This window comes from Colobus angolensis, unplaced genomic scaffold, assembly GCF_000951035.1.
Source record: "Colobus angolensis palliatus isolate OR3802 unplaced genomic scaffold, Cang.pa_1.0 Scaffold190, whole genome shotgun sequence".
Classification (NCBI taxonomy): Eukaryota; Metazoa; Chordata; class Mammalia; order Primates; family Cercopithecidae; genus Colobus; species Colobus angolensis.
The window spans coordinates 939,468-954,662 of NW_012115044.1; the positions used below are offsets into that span (position 1 = coordinate 939,468).

General features: G+C 44.7%; 1 protein-coding gene across 3 annotated transcripts; it reads left to right on the top strand.

Moving 5' to 3' along the window:
• Window positions 1-14,929, top strand: ZDHHC23 (zinc finger, DHHC-type containing 23). 3 transcript variants are annotated; one of them, XM_011940593.1, is made up of 7 exons: window positions 7-159; window positions 694-740; window positions 826-969; window positions 5,671-6,378; window positions 8,297-8,464; window positions 10,308-10,483; window positions 12,663-14,929. In XM_011940593.1, the coding sequence occupies exons 3-7, from the start codon at window positions 827-829 to the stop codon at window positions 12,674-12,676; spliced, it is 1,209 nt and encodes a 402-aa protein (XP_011795983.1). In that variant the 5' UTR covers window positions 7-159; window positions 694-740; window position 826; the 3' UTR covers window positions 12,677-14,929. The 3 variants fall into 3 exon arrangements, with proteins under 3 accessions (XP_011795982.1, XP_011795983.1, XP_011795980.1); XM_011940592.1 differs by lacking the exon at window positions 694-740 and having other exon boundaries at window positions 1-163; window positions 800-969; XM_011940590.1 differs by lacking the exons at window positions 7-159; window positions 12,663-14,929 and adding an exon at window positions 232-317 and having other exon boundaries at window positions 358-969; window positions 10,308-10,617.
• The last annotated feature ends 266 nt before the right edge of the window (window positions 14,930-15,195 follow it).

The following is a 15,195-nucleotide window of genomic DNA, read 5'->3' on the forward strand; positions in this document are numbered from 1 at the left end:
CGGCGAGGGAGCGGCCGAGCTGAGCCCGGGTCCCGGAGTCTCCTGCCGTCACGCCCGGGGCTCCGCGTAGCCGAGATCGGGAGACGCGTCTGTGCCTCCGGGGAAGCCGACCCATTTCCCCTCCGCCTCTTTGGCTGCAGTTGCACCTCCGGCCAGAGGGCAGGTAACTTCCCTTCCAAGGTCATTTTCCTGGCGGGGTGGCGTGTGAGGCCCGCCCACGTCCTCCGTATTGGCGGGGGCAGGAGAGGCGTACCTCGCAAGGGGCCCTACCAGTTGAGCTGGACGGCGACCCCCGAGCACTGCCAGGGAGTCTGGTGGCATTCCCGGAGCGGGGTCGCCGGCCTCAGCCGCCGAGAGTGTTAGCCGGTGCCAGCGGGCTTATGCTTCGCCTTTCCCTACACCCCCGAGGCTGAGTTTCCACCAGCGCCCAGGTTTGGAGCGGAGACCGCTTGGCCCTCCCAGCCTGCACCCGCAGGTGAGCGCAACCGCCCGCGCCCCGGCTGTCCCGGACGCGTGGTCGGCTGTCGCCATAGGAACGGCTGGTGCCCAGACGGCGCCTGCCCAGGCTGGGAAGGGGCGGTGAAGGCAGCTCGGAGCTCCAAGAACCCTGGAGCCCCCTGTGTGGCCAGGCGGAGCCATAAAAGCCTGATGAAAACGGGACCCCCTCCCCCTCTCTCATTTTTGATTGCTCAGGCGTTGGAGGTTAAACAGAAAGAGAGGCGTGGACCTGTTTACGAGATGTAAGTTGTGTTCTTTCCACCTTTACCTTCTGAGGGCTTCTTACGCCTCATGGTGACAGGTGCAAATCAGGACACAGAAGGGCAGTATGAAACCTGTGAAGAAAAAGAAAACCGAAGAACCTGAATTGGAGCCCCTGTGCTGCTGCGAGTACATAGATCGGAATGGGGAAAAGAACCACGTGGCTGCTTGTTTGTGTGATTGTCAAGATCTGGATGAAGGGTGTGATCGGTAAGAACAGCATTTCTTGACGCTGGCCCCATCACCCTTCTGAGAACTGCCATGTGTACTTTCAGCCTAGCCACCCGGAATGCTAGAATTTGCTCTTGGTTCTATTTCCAAGCATCTAAAATGAGAGTTGGCTTCTATGTCAAGTGTGAGGATTTTATAAAGATGGATTACGCAGTAGGGCACAGCTGTCTGTCTGCTGTTTTATAGGATATTATTTTTCGTTTAAAGAGAGATGGGGGAGAGAACAGGCAGTTTAAAGGGATAGTAGGCAAGTTAGTATAAAGTAAAATGCAAGCCAGCAGAATCTGTAAGTTTAAAATGAACACATAAGTTCCAGAAAGTTCCTGCCTTCTCAGAGGTCTCAGCATTTAGAGACTGACTACTTGGGACTGGGTGGCACCTGACCACAGAGGGCCTTGTGGGTTGAAAGATCATTTTCCTGCTGTTAGTACTGGTCTTGCCCCTTGTTTCTGGGGAGGAACTCCAGCCAGAAGGCATGTATCTCCCCTGGATTCACAGTTTTCAGTGTGACCAGCAACACTTGATTGATCGTACTGTATTTGGCTTTTATTTTCCAAGTGATTGAAATTACTATCCAAAAAGAGAATTTTTAACGTCACTGAAAAAATTTGGTGTCGGACAGTGAATAACCTGGTTTTAATCCATTTTCTGAGTAATTATATATTTTAAAATTATTGTCACATGGAAGTCATAATGTGGGAAGAATAGGGATGTTGGAAACTTACTTTTCCCATTAATAATTATTTCTGGTTAAAAATGTCATTGCAAGTGCCAGTTTGCTGACGTAGAGCTTGGTACATTAATACAGCATTCCTTGGGGTCTGCAGTGTAGTACTAGCCTTGACTCTTAAAAACCCAGTGACCCCTTTGTAATTCTTACTTGACAGTGTACTGCGTAGTCTTTTATATGGATGTCTTTGAATATAGATTGTTTAGAGTTAGTCTAAAATCTATACTGATAAAATAGAGCACTTTGCACTAATGAATGGAGAAATGATGCTGTTTCCATAACCACCATCACTCAAGACCGCAGCTCTTCCATTAACCTTGCTAACTCTTCCTCCTTCCTAACCCTGGAGACCTGGGCTGTCCCCTGAGGTGTCTCCTCTGCTCTCTCTGTACCCCTCTCCTCTGTGTTTCCACTGTGCCTGCCGCTCTGTATGATTCCCAACTAGTTATCTCCCACTCACCTCCAAGTTCTAGTCTTACCTTTAAAAATTGTCTAAAATCAAAGTTACCTTTCCTTAAACTCTACCTTTTCTTACTAGCCTGTCTTACTTTGTTCAGGCTGCTATGATAAAATACCTGAGGCTGGGTAATTTGTAAACAATATACATCTATTGCTCACAGTTCTAGAGGCTCAGAAATGCAAGATCAAGGCATGGGCAGATTCAGTGTCTGGTGAGGGCCCTTTTCCTCATAGATGACACCTTGGTGTGTCCTGACACGGCAGAAGGGGTGAATAAGCTCACAGGGCTCTTTTATAAGGGCACTAGTCTCATTCCTGAGGGCTCTGTCTTCATGACCTAATCACCTCCTCTGATTACTGTTGCATTGGGAATGAGGTTTCAACGTAACGAACTTTGGAGGGACACAAATAATTCCTGGCTCCCTAAAATTTATGTCCTCCTCACATGCAAAATACATTCATTTCATCCCAATAGCCCCAAAAGTCTTAGCTCATCCCAGTGTCAATTCAAAAGTCTAAAAGTCCAGAGTCTGGTCTGAATATCACCATCCAAATCAGATATGGATGAGTTTTAAGATCCGGTTCATCCTGAGACAAGTTCTCCTCCACCTGTGCGCCTGTGAAATGAAACAAGTTAGGTGCTTCCACAATACAGTGGTAGGACATGCATAGAATAGACATTCCCATTCCAAAGGGGAACAACAGGAAGAAAGGAGTGTTAGTGACAGGTCCTGACCCAGTGGGGCAAACAATGTTAAGTCTTAATAAGGCTTGACAATAATCTTGGACTTGATGTCCTGCCTTGTGGACACACTGGGCTGGAGGTTGGGCCCCTAAGGCTCTGGGTGTCCCTGCCACCGCAGCTTTGTTGCGCACAGCCCACACTGCAGCTCTCGGGTTAGAGTGCCTACAGATGCCTACAGATGCCTTCAGCTCTCCCAGGCTGGAGTTGCATGCTAGTGGCTCTATCAGTTGGGGCTCTTGGGGGTGACCCTGTCCCCACAGCTCCAAGTAGGCATTGCCTCAGTGGGGTATCTCTGTAGTGGCCCCACCACACTCACAGCTCCACTGGGCAGTGCCCTAGTGGGGGCTCTCTGTGGTGGCCCCGCCCCTGTGGCAGTCCTCTGCCTCGGCCCCGAGGCTCTCCAGGGCATCCTTTGAAATTTAGGTGGAGGCAGCCAGGCCTCTACAGCTCCTGCACTCTGGATGCCTACAGCATTGGCACCCTGGGGATGCCACCAAGGTTTACCACATGTGCCCTTCAAGGGGTGGCCTCTGTGGCATACCTAGGCCCAGTGGAGCCACATCTGGAGCTGCCGTGGGGCATGCACCAGAATGTAGGGAGCAGAGGCTTCAGATGGCACTCGGCAGTACCCCCTGAAGCCCCATGGGTGCCCTCAAAGCCCTGGCACTTGAGGCTTGTGGTGGGAGCGGCAGCCCCAAGGATCTCCGAATGTCTTCAGGGTCCTTCCATTGTCTTGATGACTGGCACGGGGCTAATCCATACTGATCTCATCCACATCCTTGCTGTTCTCTCCCAAAGAGGCTTTCTCATTTGTTACAGCATAGACAGGCTGAGAATTTTCCAAATCTTTTACTCCCCTTTTGATTATGAATTTTGTCTTTAAATTATTTCTCTCCTTGGCCGGGCGCATTGACTCACGCCTGTAGTCCCAGCACTTCGGGAGGCCCAGGCAGGCAGATCACCTGAGGTCAGGAATTCGAGACCAGCCCGACCAATATGGAGAAACCCTGTCTCTACTAAAAATGCAAAATTAGCCAGGCGTGATGGTTCTTGCCTGTAATTCCAGCTACTCAGGAGGCGAGGTAGGAGAATCACTTGAACTCGGGAGGTGGAGGTTGTGGTGAGCTGAGATCGCGCCATTGTACTCCAGCCTGGGCAACAAGAGCAAAACTCTGTCTAAAAAAAAAAAATTATCTCTTCTTGCATTTTACCATAAGCATTTATGAGAAGCCATGCAGCACCCTGAACACTTTGCTTAGAGATTTCTACTGCCAAGTACTCAGTTTTACCACTCTTGAGTTCTATTTTCTACCAAACAGCAGGACACAAACACAATTCCACTGAGTTCTTTTCCTCTTTATAAGTGGCAAGGATCACCTTTCTTCTAGTTTCCAATCACGTTTGTCACTTCCATCTGAGATCATATGAGAATGGCTTTTACTGTCCGTATTTCTGAGAGCCTTCTGTTCATTACCTCTTAGGGATTCTCTAAGATTGAGACTTTCTCTGCAGCTGTCCTCTTCTGAGCCCTTGCTAGAATCACCTTTGTTAGTTTGTTCAGACAGTCTAGATTTTTTCCCAGCATGCACTTCCACACTCTTCTAACCTCTACCCATTACCTGGTTCCACAGCTGCATCCACATTTTTAGATATCTGTTGTAGCAACATCCTACTTGTCAGTACCAATTTCTGTCCTAGTCTGTTCAGACTGCTATAACAAAATAACTCAGGCTGGGTCATTTATAAATAACAGATATTTATTGCTCACAGCTCTGGAGGCTGTGAAGTCCAAGGTCAAGGCAGCAGCAGGTTCAGTGTCTGGTGAGGCGTCCTGCCCAGCTTCATAGATGGCACCTTCTTGCCGTGTCCTCACATGGTGGAAGGGGCAAACAGGCTCCTTTGGGTCTCTTTTTTGGAGGCATTAATTCCACTCATCGGGGCTCTGCTCTGATGACCTAATACCCTCCTCAAGGCCCCGTCTCTGAATACTCTTGCACTGGGGATTGGGTTTCAGCATATGAATTTTGGGGGCATAAACATTTAGAACATAGCATAGCCTAAGTGTGAAAAACAGTCAACAAATACTCCGTTCACCAAGTTCAGTGATTTGACTCATACTAGTTTGATCTCCATTCTTCTGTATGTAACCCCATCCTTGCAGGACTAGTGTGCTGCCTGGGCTCATGCCAGGTGTGTGCTGCACACATTGCTTTCCACTAGAAGGCCTGCCTTCCTCCCTCTCCATTCATACACATGCTAGCTAGACATCAGGGTTGAGCACAGATCTCACCTTTTCCACAAAGACCCCTCTGATTACTCCACCCAGAAGTATTGACGCTCCTCTGAGCACTCCTTACAATGTTTGATCCCAAGAGTTCATTGATTATTGCCGCTTTGTCACTTACCTCATAGTTCTTGAATTCCCATGTTGTCCTCACAACTAGATTGTGATTTGTTTTGAGATTCTTAAGACTGTACAGGTCATAAGATGTAAACATGACTTGCAGCATGTGTCTATACCTATGTATTTGTTTAGGGGAGAAATAACCTTAAGTTTTAAACGTCTTGTTCCTATTTTTAAAAATGACATGTGAATCTCAAAAGCTTAGTTTTCTAGTAAGGAGGTTAAATGTTTGGTCTTTGGTAGCTGTAATCGTTTATCCCGCTGTTTGGCATTCAGTGTTCTGTAGCTTTTAATTCAACAAACCCACATAAAGTCCCTCCTCTTTGTGCTTTTTCTGCATAGATGGATTACATGTAAATCTTTACAGCCAGAGACTTGTGAAAGAATCATGGATACAATTTCTGATCGCCTCCGAATTCCTTGGCTTAGAGGAGCCAAAAAAGTGAACATCAGCATCATCCCTCCGCTTGTCCTGCTGCCTGTCTTCCTTCATGTGGCTTCCTGGCATTTCCTCCTGGGGGTGGTGGTTTTGACCTCCCTTCCTGTGCTGGCACTGTGGTACTACTACCTCACTCACAGAAGGAAAGAACAGACCCTGTTTTTCCTGAGCCTTGGACTGTTCTCACTGGGCTACATGTACTATGTGTTCCTGCAGGAAGTGGTCCCCAGAGGGCGTGTGGGTCCCGTTCAGCTAGCTGTTCTTACCTGCGGGTTATTTCTGATACTCTTAGCCTTGTACAGAGCCAAGAGGAATCCAGGCTACCTCAATCCAGCAAGCAGTGACAGATCTCTAAGCAGCAGCCAGCTGGAGTTCCTGAACCGAAAAGGGCAGGAGAAGACGAAAGGGTTCCCTGGGACAGACACGTCGGGCAGTCTCAACAATCGCACAGCAAAGGATGACCCCAAGGGCTCTTCCAGGATGCTGGCTGGAAGCCCCACCAAAGCAAAGGAGGACTGGTGTGCCAAGTGCCAGCTGGTGCGACCAGCCCGGGCGTGGCACTGCCGGATATGTGGCATCTGTGTGAGGAGAATGGATCATCACTGTGTCTGGTATGTTGGAAACATTTGGAGACTTGGAAAGTGTAAATTCATGTAAAACTCGCTAGTTACATTTGATCTTCCCTTGCGCTATCCCAAAATTTCTCTCCTTCCCAGCTTTACACCTTGTAGGTATTTGTGGGTTGTTGTGATCTTCCCACTTAGTCATCAGTTTTTCGAGTTTCACAAATTTAGTTCCTTCAGTCATTTCCTGAAGGAGAATAACAGAAAACTTGTGGATTTTTGTTTTCAATTTTCTTTTGAACGACTCCTCATTTATCTTCTTTCTAATAGAGAAATATCTACAGTTGAATGATTTTTTTTTTTAAAAGAATTGATCAGAATGTTTCTTCATATGTATAAGCATATTTCCCTGTGCTATTCCTTTTTAAACATAAAGCTGAAGAAAGTGTACCCCTATTTTTAGGTGACTCTTTTTCCCTCTTGCCGTACATACATAATCGTTTTTGATGCTACCGATGGTTTCCACTTAACATTATTGAATCGAGGTCCTACCAGATAAACTCTCTATTTGATTATTTGCAGAGAAATGGGCCTTTGTACCTCCCAGTTGGCCAGTAACAAATGAAGGTACATAAGGCCCTATAAAATATGAAGTGCAATGTTTAAAGATGATGTTGCAGCTTCACTAAAAACATCTAAACTAAAGGGAGTATAGTTAATTCAGACATGAATGCTATGAGGAGCATGTTTGCAGGTTTATTGCTCTTCAGGCAGTCGTGATCAATGAGTTATGCTTTTCATGTCTAGGATTCTGGTCCTGTAGCATACCACCTCCTCCTCAGAAGTGGATGCAGGAGAGGGTGAGGGTGCAGAAAAGGCTGAGAGGCATCAATGTGGGCCTCAAGTGCATGGCTCAAGTGCAGGGCAGCTCTTTTCTGGTCCTTGTCTTTAGAAGTAAACAGGTGTTTTCATTTTTAGATATTCTCCTTCTATGTCTTCATCACTTATTATTCGTGTGTGCGTGTGTGTGTGTGTTCCATTTACAAATGCTGGTTTGCAGAAGGCTCACCTAACAGCAGGTCTGTGCCCACCAGAGCATCCTGGTGTGCAGTGGGTAGAAGGCACTCGCTGTACATCCTGCCCCACAAATGGCCACGACACAGAACTGTTTTTACCTGCCAAAGAGCCTGCAGGTTACCAAGTTGTTCTTCCCCTCACCCTGTGTTTCTTACCTCTTTGGATCTTTATCTTACTCTTCATATACTGAACATGAATTTTCCCATAATCTGTAATACTTCTGATTTAGCATTTTTACGTTTTCATAATTCTATTTAGCTCCCTTTCCTTAACATGGTGAGGACAATGTTAGCTCCCCATAGCTGGGTAATACTGATATTTAGGAAGATTTGTTAGCCAGGTGCTGCTTTTTACTTAGTCTTGTCCTTAAACTGATGATATGATTCCACTTTGCAAAGAGCAGTGAATATAAGACTGCATCCCTCAGTGTGCAAGTTTTTAATTCCCTAAAATCACAAAATAAGAGAACTTCTTAATAACTGTAATTTACACTTTCCCTATTTAAAACCTTGTCGTGGCTGGGCACGGTGGCTCATGCTTATAATCCCAACACTTTGGGAGGCTGAGGTGGGCGGATCATGAGGTCAGGAGTTCAAGACCAGCCTAGCCAACATGGTGAAACCCCATCTCTATTCAAAATACAAAAATTGTCTGAGCATGGTGGCACATACCTGTAATCCCAGCTACTTGGGAGGCTGAGGCAGGAGAATTGCTTAACTGGGACCCGGGAGGCAGAGGTTGCAGTGAGCCGAGATCACGCCACTGCAGCCTGAGCTGCAGAGCAAGATTCTGTCTCCAAAAAAAAAAAAAAGCTTTCTTGTTTATCATGTAAATTTTATTGAGAACTCTTAAAAATGTTTGCTTTTTTATTTCTCTATGCTGTTTTGAGGATAAATAGCTGCGTTGGAGAATCAAATCATCAAGCATTTATACTTGCCCTTTTGATCTTCTTGCTCACCTCGGTGTATGGGATCACACTGACCTTGGACACCATTTGTAGAGACAGAAGTGTCTTCACAGCTCTCTTCTATTGTCCTGGAGTTTATGCAAATTACAGGTGAGCCGTGGATACCACAGTACGGAGGCCCTCTGGGAAGTAATGGGTGTTGCCATTGACAGGGACTGTTACTACTTGGTTAGGAGTTCTCAACCAAAACATAGGCCAGGCTATGGGAATGCTGGGTATCCCTGAAATTGCCAGCAAAATTGTGCATTGGTGATGTGTATTTTTCTAGGGTGCTGTTAAAAGGATTATTGACCTTTAGAAAGTGAAGAACTAATTCTCTACAAACAGGACCAGGCCCAATCAGGGACTTCCAGAGTCCAGTGACCACTCACAGGCTCAAAGTAGCACCAGTGAAACTAAAACAATCCACACAAACTAGCAGCCCCAGGGCACATATGTGCCTATTTTGTCATAATGATCCGAAGCCTTCTCACTTTACCGCTGCTTTCTGATGCTGTTTAGTCCAGTCTTAATTTACTGCTTCCGACCCTTTTGAAATGTGCTCAGCATCTCTATAACCTTGCTTTTCTTTCTGACCTCTCTTGGTTTTTCCTGTTCTACTTTCTTTCTTTTTTTAATCACCACTGGTGATTACTATGATATGTAGGTCAGTATTTCCTGAGGCCCCTTTATAGATTGTGAAGATTTCCAGGCCATGGCAAAAGCTGGGATTCTTCAGCTTCGGCCTCAGCGCCCCTCCCTGAATGCCGGGGCCCCCCCTCTGCCCATGCTGTTTATTCTCTTCCCTTCATCATCGTCTCTGACATAAGCGCTCTGTGGTGTCTGTGGTTTGGTCCTTTTCTTTCTTCTCACTCTTCGTTTTCAGAACAGTCCTTGCTTTCTCTACAAAGTATCCCTGTGCGGCATTTGTTTTTATTAATCTGTGGACAGATATCCCCATTGTCATCCTAGAACCAGACACCTGTGGGCATTATTAGAATAGACTGGTCCTCGTCAGAGTAGGTTTCCTTCCCCGCTGTGTGGAGAGTATCTCCAGCGTGTCAGATTCTCCGCTAACGCTGCAGGTGAGGCCTGTCCTGAAGCACAGCGTGTCTGTGCACTCGGCGGGGAGGCCAGGGAACCGAGGAACGCAGTCCTGCCATTGCTTCTCACCCTGCTCTGTGCAGACGATTCACAGCACCTCATCTTTTTGGTGAGGTCCTTGGATTTAATAGTCTCTGAGGTCCCTTCAGCTTTACAAATGAAGATTCTGAATGAACTTATTTCCAACTAACTTCATTCGCAAATGTTTGAAAATCATCAGATGGCAGAGGCTCACTGGCAGCCTGTCTCATTAGTGAGCCTGAGAGGAGCTTCCCTGCCCTGTGTGATTGTGTTGGGCTTTAGGAGGGTGAATTTGGAATGTTACGGTCGGTGTTCCTACATCCAAGTAAGCACAGGGCTGCTGGTGTTGGGAGTCACCGTGGTTTTTGCATTCCTCAGCACTGGACTGGAAAGAATGGAGATTAGTAACTTTAGCACTGTCCCTCGGTATCCACCTGCAGCTTCCTAGAGGACATTTCTAGCAATCCCTTGGTGCCTTTGTTTTCTCATGAGTTAGATATAATTTACGAATTACTTGTTTATTTAACAAACAAGTGTTGAACACTGTTAGGCAGTGTGCTGGGTGTGTGGAGGGTACAAAATGCAAAGAACAGTCCCTGCTATTCTAGTGTAATATACTAGAAAACAGGCACCAGTAATTATAGAATAAACATGCACATTCTCCTGCTTAAGCAGGTTATTGGAATTCTGAGTATCTTCCAGTTTGGAGGGTTGGGGAAGATGTCAAAGTCTTTAGTAATAAGTAAAAAAATGTGTAAAATGTGAGAATGATGAGTTTTCTGAATGTGACAAAAACAGCAGCCCTGACCGGCCTTTTCCCCTCTCCCAGCTCGGCTCTCTCCTTCACCTGCGTGTGGTACTCTGTGATCATCACAGCAGGCATGGCCTACATCTTCCTGATCCAGCTGATCAATATCAGCTACAATGTGACTGAACGGGAAGTGCAGCAGGCCCTCCGACAGAAGACTGGGCGCCGGCTCCTCTGCGGGCTCATCGTGGACACAGGCCAGTACAATAGGGGCTTCCTGCGGAACTGGCACCAGTTCTCCACCCTGGGCACACGTGCATTCCACCACCCTGCTGAGGACATTGTCTGAAGTGCCTTCTGTGTGGCTCTCTGAGGGATGATGGCTCCTCCTTCCGTCTCCCTTCCATTTTACACTTCAGTGTCCATTTTTATCCCCAGTTTCTTAAAGGCATTATAGGGCCATGCTCAGGTTTAGAGACTGGAGTGGGAAGAAGTTAATTTTTCTGATGCCACAACTTAAGAGACTTTTATACTGAAGCAGAAAAGTAGAGCCATTCCTTTCTAGTCACCTTTTTAATTGACTCAATTGCCTGAACTTGAGAAGGATGCGGATTGCTAATGCACAAATTGATAGAAGCAATTCCCATCCATTAGTATGGGGGAAAGAGTTTTGGATTAGGATAGTTTCTGGTTCCTCTTTCGATTCTTAATAGCCATGTGACCCCTAGTTGAGTCACTGTCCCAAGTCTCAGGGTCATCTGCAAAGTGGGGTACTGATGCCTGCCCTGGCTACCTCACAGGCCGTCATGAGGGTCATGTGAGGGACGATGGATGTGGAAAGCACTAAAAAACAACTCAAGCACCATGGAAATACAAAGTATTAGGAGAATATTGTGACAGAAGAAAAATGTTTGTAGGTTAGATTATTGAAGCCAATATGATTAGGGTAATCAGTTTTCAGCATATACCGTGTTGTAAAGTTGTGAGAATTTCTCCTTCTTAAGTATTAGATGTGAACTACTCAAACAGAGAAGATGACCAGATGGATTTGACGCTAAGTTGTCTGATCTTGAAAAGACAGTTGACAACAGTTATAAAGATAATTATTGCTAGTGTAATGTACAGTGGCCATGAGTTTAGGTGATGAGTTCTTCTATTTATTTTTTATATATTCTGCTTGGGTTTCTTATAAATAACTCCAATAGGCATCCATGTGTTTTTCCTCTTCCCATGTTTCACCGGGTAAGGTGCTAGCACACTTGTGACTGCGGCTGGAAGAGGAGAACAGACACCCCTGTGGGGACGCTTTACTCTCTTTTCTGGTAGGAAGGCTGAGTAACATCAAGGGCTCGAGTATTTTCTTCATGTATTTCAAATGCTGTCAGTTATAGCACTCAATTGTGAAAATCAGCCTTCTGGCATTCACATTATTCTGGTATGAACTTTGAGGAGTTGAGTGACATCTTCCCACTTAACTTGCACATTAATTCTCAATTACCCCTCCCTAAATAACAGTATCTCACTAGGAGAGAAGACACAGGGTATATGTGGTTTCCACTATTAATGGATTACCATTCTTCCCTGGCTCTTCCCACAGTAACAAGCTGTTTCTTTAATCATATCTTAAAAGCGAAAATGTATAAAAGATTAAATATTTATGTACAATGGATTATTCTGCTACAGAATTAAGATGAGAGGATTTCAGATGAGGAAAATACCCTTTTGAAATGTTGGTTTTGTACATGTACTGTTTTGCAATCCCAAAGATAATTCATGACTCCTTAAATTTGCCTTGGCTTATAGCTTAATATAGGGAAAATACTGCCAGCGTTTTCAGTCATTCTGCGCATGCTGCTTTAAGCAAGAGATTTATATTTGTTGAGAGGAAATATTGCTACTTCCTGCACTTCCACCCTCCGCAGCCAGCACCATCCCTACTGTTGCCATTAATCGGAGCTGTCCTTAAGATGGTCACCATATTCTTATTCAGGCTGTCGTCATTTTCCCCAGAGATGGTTTGTTTAACGAATGATAGGCTCTGTGCCTGGGGATGTGAGCAGACTCTGAGGTTTGTACAGTGATGCCTTCTCCCTGGCCCAGAGCTGAATATTCACCTAGAATTAAAGTTGGATATAACAAATTTCTTTCTGTACAGGTTTTAGATGAGAGAGATAGTAATAATGTCAAGGATAGCATATGTGGGCAGAAATTGGTAGTTGTGCTTTTGAATGTCAGCTGTAGAGCCAACTCTGATTATCTAGCAGTTGATCATACAAATTCATAGAAACGTTAGTATAGTCAGTAACTTTAGCTTCTTGCCAAATTGATCCCAACAATCTAAACGTGATGTGATGAAGATGAGTAGTACAAAGAGACCAAAGTCATTTGGAGAATTAGGAATGATTACCATTTTTTTTAACAACTTACCTCTAATAGGGTTACTTGGATGAGCCAATTCAGCTTCCTTCCCATGGATAGGAAGGGACTCTCTGTTTATTATTCAGGTTTATTGGCACGAAGATACTTGTTTTAAGTTCCTTGAGAACCCATGATGGACAGTTTACAGAATGCTTAAACCTGTCAAAAGACCAGTAATTTTTTTGAGGAAAAGCCTTCCCAGGCGTCTGTACTGAAAGGAGCAGCAAACAAGGGGCTAATCCATGAGCAGTGTTCTGTAGGCTCTGTGACATCTTTGTTTGATAGGACTTTGGAGCCTTTTATGATCTGGAACTATTTGAGGGGTTTCATTATAGGCCTTGGTTCTCTCCAGAGGCCAGGTGAGTTTACTATGGAATCTTTGAAAGGACAAGGCCTCTGAATGAATCAATCCCAGGGAAGCATTTGGTGGTGGTGGCAGTGGAGGATTGTCCTGTGAACCTATAAATCAGCAGTCTCTTGGGCAGAGGAGCGAGCTCCTCGAACATGATTTGAAGCAAGCAGGCCCTCTTCTCTCATCTCACGTCCTCAGTCTCTGTTAATGAACATACTGGATGTGGAGTTGAATAAATTACCTACTATCATCTGGCCACTTAGATTATCATCACACCACTGTGGACTGTTCCTGGGGGGAGAAGAATACACCTATTTGAAAGATTCAAGGGAGAAAGAGTTAAGGATCACGATTGCATGAAAGAGGAAAATCCTTCAATATTTAATGTTTCTTATGATACCCACAGAGTACTTTTATGGTTCCAGCTGAGCGTTCTTGAAATGAACTGACCATTAACAACGCCTCTTTGATAGGTTACCCTGATGCTGCTAATGTGAAGCCTTAAGTGTGTTTCTGGGACAACGTGCTGCTTATTTCACCTCAGCCACACACGTGTTTGTGTTTAGGATATTGTAAATCTTTGCTCTCTAAGTAGTGTTTTCCTTGGTGAATGAAGTAAATGTTGTCTTCAAGTGTACCATCTGCCTAGCAAAAAATTGCTACAAACTTTCTCTTATGCAGTAGTCCTTGGTACTTCTAATATTTTTAGCAAAAGACAATTTTCTGTACTAGAATCTTCCACTGCCAGAAAACACAGTGCCAGTAAGGTTCTACATACTACTGACCATCTGCTTAATAGACACGTATTTCCTTTGAGTAGGACATTAGCTTTTTATTATAAAGCTAAAACTAGTATAAGCAAAAATACAACATCTAGAAGCACAGTTTTAGCCAGGATGTTTAAAAATTAAAGTTTTGTGAGATTTAAGGGTCTTTTTAACCTAGGTAAGTTTATATGCCCTAACTTCATTGTAGCCATATTCTGGTACCTTGCATTTTGAAAAGTAGAGGTTTCTTAAGCAAGCAATGGATAGTAAGAGACTTTTCCTGAGGCACCTGTTTGGAATCTGGTTTTGTCAGTGGCAGCTTGACATGTGCACCCTTTTTGTATTAAACACTGCGAAGGTGATGCAGGGGAGCAGGAAAGCCATGCTAAACTCACTACCGAGTACAATTCAGTATGTTCCTGTGGATGTTTGCGGTGACTAATATAAATTTCTTGCAGTATCAGCTACACTTAATTATGTTGCTGATAGACAAGCATCCACGCTTCAGCTGGCACTAAGCGTTTCACTGTAGGATCAGCAGCAGGTTAAAGACTCAACAGTTAGTGGAGACAAATGTCTTAGAGGCTGCACGATGTCCAGGTTGGGCTTGTGACTTATTAGTGGCCTAGCCTTCCTGATGGCACCTTGAAAGTGAACTTCTAGAAATTTATAATTAAAAGGCAAAGCTTTAAAAGCAGAGCTAGTCTATTCTAGTTATTGATGCAACTAAAATTCTGTATTTCTTAAGATGGGTCACTGACAAGATGGCACATGATAGAGCCTGCAATCTCAACTCATTGTGATCCTAATAGTCCGGGTGATTGGATGGTTTGAGTTGTTAGGGATTTTGAGCTTTTCATTTTATTGCATATCTGGGTTGGATGTGAGACTAAAGGAAACCCAGGAATATTTACCTGATGTTACATTTAATATTTAATGTAACTGGTCTAGCAACATTAAGGGGGATTTCTGAAGCCAACTCCGGAGGCTGTGGGCTGAACATTTTGCACTGTTTTTATATACTTGTATTCATATCCTCTTATCACCTCAGACTCAGACACAAGGCCTTTTACATGGAAATTTTACAAATTACTGCCATTTATGTAAAATAATGTCCTGTGACCAAGTTGTTTAAATGGAAAATAAAGTGCTTTCTTTAAGGAAAATAGCTGGTGTTTCTTGGAGTGTCTCCTGAAGTCTTTTGATTTCCGAAAACCCTGCATTGTACCTGTGCTGCCTCTTTGGCTCCCTCGATGTCCCTATCCTGTGTATCTGTCCCTAGCCCTACACTGTTATGTTCCCAGTGGCAATTTCTCCAGTTTTGTGGGTCAGGGATACTGCTTGTTGGGTATCAATTATGTTGGGATACATTATGTTAGCGGTAACATTTTGAAATATACCTTCATGATAGTCCAGCAAAAAACAGCATCAA